Consider the following 9,638-nt stretch of genomic DNA (forward strand, 5'->3'; position numbering starts at 1 on the left):
CAAAAAAAAAATAAAATTTAACTAAGTTAAAAGGTCAAAATTGCATGCAATGGCAGTTCCGCCTCCTCCGTTACAAGCACCAATGCCAAGACAATAGTCAAAAATAGAGATGAGCATTCGATCAATTCAATCCCAATTTCTTTAGAATTGATCGATCAAATTATACAAAAAGTTTGAATCGAATCAAATCAAAATACTTGATCAAATTAAATTAAAACCAAATTGAATTATAATGGTTCAATTCAATCGGCCTATTTAATTCATAGACTTTGATTTGGATTTATGGAGCCTAATTATTCATATTTTTTTTTGATTTTTTGTTGAAAGCCCAACCAAAAAAAAAATAACAATCTTATATCATAATTCATAAGAAAGTTAATAAAACTCAATACTATTACATTAAAAACTAAATTATAGAAATAAAAAATAGAATCTCACATTAAAAAAAAACTATTACTGCAAGTGGTAAAAAAATATTTCTTACTCACATAAATGAAAATTTATTCACCTTTTCAAAAATATAAAATATATATATATATATATAATTTAATCAGTTCAATTTATTTAGTTTAATAATTTTCAAACCAATCAATCAATATTTTTATTGAAATAAAACAGAATAGAATCATATAACCAAATAAATCAAATTCAAATTTTCAATTACAGTTGAATTTTACAAATCTTTAGTCAAAACCCAAAGGTGCAATTAGACAATGTTGATATTAAATAAATGTTTCAATCATTGTGACCTAAAATGACTAGCAATCTTGAAGATATATTCTTCAATTCATGCTTGGTGATCTAAAATCTAAATCCACAATTTTTGTTTGGTAATCCACATGATCATGTTAAATAAAATTATATTCTCTGTATTCAAAAATATAAGATATTTTTTGATAAGTTAAATGTTAAAAATATAAAGTATTTTTAATTATTTTAAAGTGTAATCATTATTTTTTTAAAAAAATATCTCTATTAAATAAACTACTTTATATTTATTTTAAAGTTAAAACTCTATTTAATAGAGAGAAATATGAAAAAATAAAATTAATTTAAAGATAAATAATTATTTTATTAAAAATAAAATTTAATTAAAAATGCCTTTCATTAACAGAAAAAATATAAAATAAAAAATTAAAAATTATTTTTATTTCTCAACTTTACCGGAAGATTTATAAACACCTTAAACTCAACTATTAGTTAACTTTATCAATAAACGTTAAAATTTTACTGCCTCTATGTTCTTGATGTTAATTATTTGTCAGTGGGGCCCACGTTCTGCGGCATTTTTCAATACCATTAATAATAAAATATAATGTTACAAGCCACTATATTTTCGTGTTATATATGTTTACACCTCACCTCTGCCTCCTCATCTGACTCCACTTCCCTCCTCTCTCTCCAAGCTCGGTTGATCAAATGCTCTGAAACTCCCCGATTATTACCCAAACATAAGACAAAGGCATCAAGGAATGAATCACCGTGAGGTAGTCATTCATCTGTCTTCGTCGATTGCGCTCCACTACAATGTGAGTCATCCTCTGGTTCTTGAGGTCCTCCTTGATCTTGGAGCTCTTGGTGCGACGTCGTTTACGCCGACCTGAGGGAGCATGGGAGATTAGTGACGCAAGCCTTCGATTTGGGCCTTCTCTTGCATGGAAACCATGGTCGTCGGGGTTCCAAGCTGTTGCGAACGAGTATGGGTCCTTGTAGCAACTATACGAGAAGGGATGCTGCTCGAAAACTATAAGTCTACAGCCTCTAGTGCCACTATTGTTCACCAGATCAGACTTTGCTGTGGTAGAAAACTCCCTCCCTCCCATTTTGAGCCATTTCGAGAGTGTTAAGGAACCTTTATTTTATCACTCTGTTAGCCTCTTTTTCAAGGGTCATATTTTGACTCTGTTTATCTCTGTTTCTTGAATATAAAACAGAGGTGGAATACACATAGAATATGCTTGTTGGTGTAATGCAGGGTATTCTTCATGGCTCAGTTCCAATACCCACATCTAACCTTAACCAACTCATCTCCAGATTCTCCTCCCTTGGCCTCTCCCCTAAGGACTTGATCGCTCTCTCTGTGTACATTGTTCCCAACGTCATTATTAATTTCCTCACCAGTTTCTTCTAACATTAATATATATATATATATATAGATATAGGTAGGCATACGATTGGACAAGCAAGGTGCACCACTTTCAGAGTGTACACATAAACAGAGTGCACCACTATCTATATGTATATAGGTTGGCCCAAAGGTTGTTCGAGCTTGTAGAGGAGGTTGTTAGCAGAGGCGAGCATGACTATTGGCCACATGAAGGGGAGTGACTTAAGCAATCCATGGCGGAGAAAAACAAGCACACCCCTATATGTTCATTTTTTTTTTCTTGGACAGCAATCCATGGCAGAGTGTGGGGAGAGAGATAGTTGGCCAAGGAGAGAGAGGGGAGAGGGTGAAAGTGGTGAGGAGAGAGAGTACGATGATAAGATGACTTGGAATTAGAAAAATAGCGAAAAAATGTGGGACCCAATTTTTATAATATTTTATTATAAAAAATATTAAAAAAAGAAAAAAAGAAAAAAGCTAACTCAGCAAATTGTGAAGCCCACTAATGGATTTTTAATGTCAGGTAATGAAACATAAAATCTTTAATGTTGTGAGATGTAATTAACTTGTAATTAAGTTTAAAATACTTAATGACTTTTTAAATAAAGTTGAAATAAAGTTGAGAGGTGAGAAAAAAAGATACAAGAAGGGTTGAAAATAACCCCCTTAACGTTAAAGTATTACAAAGATTCACGTGTGCGCTGATCAGAGAAGGCCAGCTTAATTACATTAGCTGTGTTCTGAATAATGAAGAAAAATATTCACATGTTGAAGCCCTGCATTAAGGAATTTTAGCAATTTTACAACAAGTAATGATAGTATTTACAATAATGAGCTATTTTAGCAATTATAAAAGTTTGCACAGAGTTGCCAAGAATCAAGGAGAGAGAAGTGAGCTTTTAGAAGAATCTTTTAGCCACTCTGAAGTCATTAAACATGTAATGTTTTCCTCTTTTGTCTTTTCTTTTTCTTGACCAACATATATTACCAACTTGTAATGATAAAAACAAAAAACGAAACCATTCATCACATTAAAAAATTAATAATTATGCTCAAGAGAAAAAAATGTTTCTTCATCACATTGAAAACTAACAATTATTTGATAGCTAATGATACAGAAGAAATCTCCAAACATGCTTACCCATTGGAAAAACCATCCTTCTCTTGCAACGTGAATGAAAATTTTGGCGTCGTTTATTATTTCTCCTACAGTACACACGAATGAGGAAAAATTAATAGCAAGCAAAAATCTTGAAACCATAATTCAGGAAAATCACATCCAATGACCACCCAAGCAACTTACTCTTGATCAAGGATTAAATATCCGTGAAATTACTCTGCAGGACCAAGAGATTTAAATAAAATTAAATTATGCTGTGAAAAGACTAAACTACCCTTAATATATATTTCTAAACAAGTGTTGTCAAGGATATTTTAGTCTTTTCAAGCATAATTTAATTTTATTTAAGTCCTTTTTGATCCTGCATAGCAATTTTAGAATCATTTGGTCCTTGATTGTGAATAAGTTGCTAGTGAAGTCCTTGAATGCGATTTTCCCTAATTAGTAGCAAAATAGAGGCCCACCTTGAACCTTGATTTGTCTTGTCGAGTTTTCCTTTATCAGCATCCTTGAACTTTCTTAGGAACTTGCTGGGTGGCTCATTAGAAGGAGAAGCTACTGATTTTCGTTTCAGTGAAGATGTCGGAGCATTCATGGAAAGCAAAGGAGACTTGAATTGGATATTCTTTGAGTTTGTTTGTTGTTTGTACACATAAACTCCACACTTAACTACTGGCACCATAACTGGAGTTAAACAAGTCACTTGTACTTCCACATCATTCCAATCCAAATCCATAAATCTTTGAGACCACATCCAGTCTTCTCCCTCAAAAGCAACTCCAAGATTAAACAAAGACACATGACCTTGTGCAATTTTGATACCATCATGTGTCTTTTGTATCACACGACCATTGATGCTCAGAGAAAACTGGACGGAATGTCTCCTCCTACTTGTGTTGGCCTTCCCCAACTCAAATGCAAAGGCCACGTGAGGGAAATTCCTACAAGCAAGAAAAGACAATTTCCCTCCTTCACACCAATTGTCCAACCAGTCAGGAAATGTTGGTGTTGCTGGCAAAATGATTCTCATGCCGAAGAACTCCTTTTTTGCCTATTTCCAAAACAACAGCAGCAAAAGAAATTTTTCAAATTTAAAAATGACATATGAAGAGCATTGTTTTAAAAACTAGACTAAACTAGACAGTTAAACCATCAGCCAAAGCCGTTAAAAGCTTAGTTTGGACCAAAAACCATTTTCATGATTGAGCTGAGTTAGACTGAAACTGAGTTACTATTGAGCCAGAAATTAGAGTTGAACCGAAAACCGGAACGAGTTTTAGAAAACCGGACAATTTTAAACATAATATTAAAAAAAACTTCAAAAAACTTGAAAAAATAGAAAAAATAAAAAATTAGAACCTGCTAAAAGCCAACTTCATTTTTAAACCCTTCACATATATATAATATGATTTAAGACCATTTTTTAAAAAAAAAAGTTAACAATTAGATATGTAAATGTGAATATTTTTAAGTCTATTCATATCTAATTTAACCAAGATCCATCAATATTTAACAAATTATAATTTATAATATTATTAATTTATGGTCATGCTGTGTTTATTAACAGCTAGACATTCTATAGATTTATTTCCCGCACACACATATTTTATGCATTTAATATTATTATTTATTTAATAATCGCATCACCAATTTGACCACCGATCTAACCGGCTAGCCATAAAAGCCAAGACCCATTCACCTTTCCTATTCAACATCTGGTCCAACTTTTGAAACATTGATGAAGAGAATAAAGAGATTTTTTTTTTTTTAACGTGTTAACTTGCACAGGCAAACTGCTTGCTTGATATGACTATGACTTAATTAGTGGCGTGTAATGTTAGCAGATAAATTCAACATATAAATCTGCAAGCAAAAGAAAATTTAAACCAATCACATTTGTATTTAATTTGAACAATCATCATTAAAATAGCAAAATAAAAATAGAAAAAAGTAGGAGAAAAACCTGAGACCATAAATGGCCTAATGACTCTGCAGTCAATGAAATGCAATTCTCTGCCTGTATGTACAGCAAATTTGATGGTAACTCTGGTATATCTCTTAGCCTCTTGCAGTTATTCATATCCAATTTCAACAACTTACGACACTCTTTGAGGCACTCAGGAAGGGACACAAAATCATTCCCTGATAGATTTAACTCTATCAAATTCCGGAAAAGATTCAGAGTTAGGTGAATATCTTCATCCAATAGACAACAATTTTCGAGAATCAAGAATTGTACGTTTGTGCAGCTAATAATTGGTTGGTTCTCTTGCATTAATTTCTTTAAAGATTTTCTGCTATCAGGTTGAATGCCTCCCAAATCAAGCCAGTTAAGATTTTGCAACGTGAATAAGCTGTTTGGAAGCTGCCTGAGACTTTGGCAGAAGCTTAAATTTAAAGATTCAAGCCCGGCAAGGTTTCCAATGGAAGGTGGGAGCTCCTTAATAGCAGTGTCTTCAGCCCAAACATCTGTTAATGCATCCATCTTTCCCACTATATGTGGGAAGTAGTCAAGACTCTTGCAATGACTCAGATCAATATCTGTAAGACATGGCAAATTGATTTCATGTGGAAAGCCTGTAAGTTTGACACATCCACCAACATCTAATACAACCAGCTTGGAGAGAGATCCCACTGAATCATGAACTTTGATCAAGTTGTAGCAGTCTTTAAACAACAATCTCCTTAAACTTTGGAATTGAGACATATCAGGTACTTCAGTTATGAATTCACAGTGTGAGAAATTCATACATGTCAAATATTCAAACCTCTGCCAAAAAAAAAAAAAAAACAGATTGTTTAACATTAAGTGCAACAGATGTCATGATCAAACCCTTAATGATTAAGGGGGAAAATGAAGGAGGCTTGAGCAGATTTGATGAAAGGTTTATATAAGTTCAGAAAAATAGAAGGATAATTGAAGTAATTTATTCTTGATTCTTTGAAGAAAATGAAAGCCAAATAAGTTTGAGCAAAAAAGGTAATTATAAAAGGTAAAGAACAAAGTACCTTGAATGGCTCTTCCAACCTGAAAGGACTGCAACATAACTTGAATAAAACTAGTTTGTTTGGAGAAAAATTTGGCGGCAGTTCTGTAGAAGGATATCCCTCCCATTCAAGCCATCTTAAACTATTGGGAAGATATTTAGGGCCAGTTGAAAATTCGCCCTTCCGAACAACAAGAATTCTAAGATTATTCATCTTCTTAAAGGCTATACCACTCCAGTTCACTTCTTCTTGTTGAGGTGGATCAAACACTATTCCTTCAATATTACTACTTCCCTACGATGCAAACCCACAGAAATAACATTTGTTAGATATTGCGCAATGGCAAAGCAAATTTAATGTCCATGAGGAAACAGACAATGGTTAGGTTCTTACTGAATTTTCATGTAGTACTTCAAGAACATCTTTATAATACCACAATCTACTACGTTTGCCGGGATTTGATGGTGCCTCCTCCCTAACAATCTCTCTACCCATTTGTTTTATCAGATCATGCATGCAAAAATGACCATTTTCAGTAATAGTTATCAAAGATTTATCAATAAGCACTTCAATATAAAACCTTGCACCATACCCACATGCTTCTACTATTTCATCAATAGAATCCAATAACTCCTCTCTAAAGAAACAAGCAATATCCAAGAAAATAATCTTAGCACCATCTTGTAAGCAGTCATAGCTTATCTTTAGTACTTCATGCATTGTTCTTTCTGGGATCCGATCATATTGTTCCAATGTAGATCTCCATTCCTCTAAGTTTTTATGTGCTAAATTGGCACCAATTAATCTCACAGCCAAAGGAAGGCCCCGTGCATAACGTATCACATGACTAGACATATCTTGATAGCCTTTTGGAGGTTGGCTCATATGAAAGGCATGCCGACAGAAGAGTTCAAGAGAGTCATGATCATTTAGCTCCATCAATTCATATGTTCTTTTAACATTACAAGCAATCAGTAATTGCTTATTTCTTGTTGTTATAATGACCTTGCTTCCACAACCAAACCAATCACACCCCCCTGCAAGTTGTTCTAACTGTTCAATCTCATCAACATCATCAAGAACCAACAAAACTCTTCTATGAGAGAGTCTGTGTTTTATTTTTGATATTCCTTCGTCAGCACTACCAAACTTCATCCTCTTTTCCTCAAGAATCTCTGATAGAAGTAACTGTTGAAGACAAACAATGCCCTGGAATTTCTTTGATGCTTCTCTGACATCAAACAAGAAACATGCACCTTCAAACTGGTAGAAGATTGAATTATAGATAGCTTTTGCAAGGGTTGTTTTGCCAATTCCACCAGTTCCATGAATCCCCAACATGCAAACACCATCGTCAGATTTATTTAGAAGTGAGATCACTTCTTTTATCCGAGGCTCAAGTCCAACCATGTGTTCTATGTTATGGAATGGTTTAGGAGGAAGCACAGCATATACATCTTCAACAATCCTTTCAATAAACCCAAATTCATATCTACAAAAAAGAAAATTCTCTTTTTTATTGCGAAGAAGATTGATGCAAAATGTCTTCTTCTTCTCATTGTTTTCTATTACTATTATTCTTCCTAGTAAAATCTCATTGAATCCTTCAAAGATCATAGCCTCAATATCAGTTAGCTAATGGATTTTATACTCATATGAATGTCCATAATAGTTTTGTATTCCAAAGTAGAATATAATTCTCAATAACAATAGATACTCTGTTTAATATTTTCTACACGATTTCTGAATAGCAATGTCATACCGGATCTGAAAGGACTATAGCTCGTCTCCAACATTTCACAGATCCTCCAGTGATGATATAATTTAATAGCAATTACTAAATAAAATATTATTTTATGATTTCATATTTTCATTAGCAAAAAATAATAAAAATTTACGGTTAAAAATTAAATTAAAAATATTTATGGTAAAAACCTTCTAGTTTATAATTATGTTAAAAGACTCCAAGCCAATAAATACTCAGAAAAAAATTATACATGTAAGACCCAAGTTTATGGAGATTGACCATGAATTGCATGTTACATCATCAGCAACCACTAATTAAGTATTTGAAAATTTCCGGTAGAAGGCAGTAAACAAAATAATATATATATATATAATATATATATATAGCAAAAGGAAACATACCCATCTTCGAAAACCCATTCTAATGACAAACTAGCAGCTTCAAATAATGCAGACCTCCATTTCTGCACTTTCTGCCGGTCATTTGTGAACCTGACTTCATGATCGGCCAAGGCTTCTCCAAAGCTATTTCTTTGATATTGTACATCAATTGGATGCACCTTGTAAAATATTGGCATAACCACCTGGTTTTTCTCCTTCTTACAGCGAACGATGTGAGCCAGTTCATCGAGGCACCATGTGGAAGTAGCGTAGTTGGTAGAGAACACAATAATTGAAATCCTTGATTTCTCAATGGCTTTAAGTAGCGCAGGTGAGATCCGTTCCCCTTTGCCAAGCTTCTTGTCGTCGATGAAGGCATTGATTCCCTTCCGGCGCAACGAATCGTAGAGAATGACAGTGAAGGAGTGGCGAGTATCTTCGCCTCTGAAACTCAGGAAAACATCATATCTATATTTGGAATCGCTGGTGAAGCCAAAGGATGTTGGTGCTGCCACTTGAATCGCCATGGTTGCAATAATCTCTAACTGGGAGCGAGGTATTGCGATTTGAATATAAAAGTGGTGGATCGGCAAAAAAGCACAGCGCGCGTTTGATCCCGAGTAAGAAATTTCTTGGAAGTCTGCGGAAAGTTTAAGTCAGGCTCGAGCTTTTTAGTTTTTATTCTTTTTTCGGCAAGTGGAGGCAGCAGCTTTTTTTGTCCTCCAAAAAAAAATCAATTCCTCCTTCTAATTTTATTTATAAAATAAAAAATAATAATTTTTTTTATAAGTCATGTCATTAAATTTTTAGTATAAATTTTTTTTATCTTTCATTAAATATTAAAAATAAATAAATATTATTAAAGTATGTATATTTAAAATGGGTAAAATTGAGAACTTAATAAATTTTAAAATAAAATTAATAAGTTTTAAAGTTTTACTTAATATTGGTGAAACATGTTAAAAGTGACTTATAAATAAGACAAGAGGAGTAAATAAAATGAAAATAGCATACAAAGTCTAAGTAACCATAAAATAAAAAGGGGAGAGAAAATAAGTTCTATCATGGGAAACATTAAAGCAGATAGCACCAAAATTCTCGAGCAACAAACTAATGTTAGTCACCAAAGGTTGAACAAAATGATGCTTTTGTAAGAGACAATTGTAAAGCTTCTTTTTATGGTAGATCATAAAAAAATTACAACAACCAAAAAATCTTTAATGTGTCTAATTCTTGATCAATATAAGTATGGCTCTAGGGCAAAAAAAAATAAAAGAGTTTGGCTCAATAGATGAA

The 9,638-nt window shown here is 33.1% G+C and overlaps 2 protein-coding genes across 3 annotated transcripts; both read right to left on the reverse strand.

Moving 5' to 3' along the window:
• Window positions 1–1,205: 1,205 nt before the first annotated feature.
• Window positions 1,206–1,973, reverse strand: LOC129285632 (transcription factor bHLH70-like). Its single transcript, XM_054921385.1, has one exon. It carries the CDS (start codon window positions 1,821–1,823, stop codon window positions 1,416–1,418), a length of 408 nt encoding a protein of 135 aa, XP_054777360.1. The 5' UTR covers window positions 1,824–1,973; the 3' UTR covers window positions 1,206–1,415.
• LOC129285626 (disease resistance protein RUN1-like) lies at window positions 1,842–8,992 on the reverse strand. 2 transcript variants are annotated; one of them, XM_054921376.1, is made up of 7 exons: window positions 8,364–8,992; window positions 6,609–7,707; window positions 6,237–6,509; window positions 5,191–5,997; window positions 3,692–4,278; window positions 3,249–3,313; window positions 1,842–2,078 (listed from the first exon to the last, which is right to left on the reverse strand). In XM_054921376.1, the coding sequence occupies exons 1-7, from the start codon at window positions 8,867–8,869 to the stop codon at window positions 1,984–1,986; spliced, it is 3,432 nt and encodes a 1,143-aa protein (XP_054777351.1). In that variant the 5' UTR covers window positions 8,870–8,992; the 3' UTR covers window positions 1,842–1,983. The 2 variants fall into 2 exon arrangements, with proteins under 2 accessions (XP_054777351.1, XP_054777352.1); XM_054921377.1 differs by lacking the exon at window positions 1,842–2,078 and adding an exon at window positions 2,732–2,883.
• Window positions 8,993–9,638: the final 646 nt, after the last annotated feature.

This window comes from Prosopis cineraria, unplaced genomic scaffold (genome assembly GCF_029017545.1).
Source record: "Prosopis cineraria cultivar Desert tree isolate PC_DT_omini unplaced genomic scaffold, ASM2901754v1 PC11, whole genome shotgun sequence".
NCBI lineage: Eukaryota > Viridiplantae > Streptophyta > Magnoliopsida > Fabales > Fabaceae > Prosopis > Prosopis cineraria.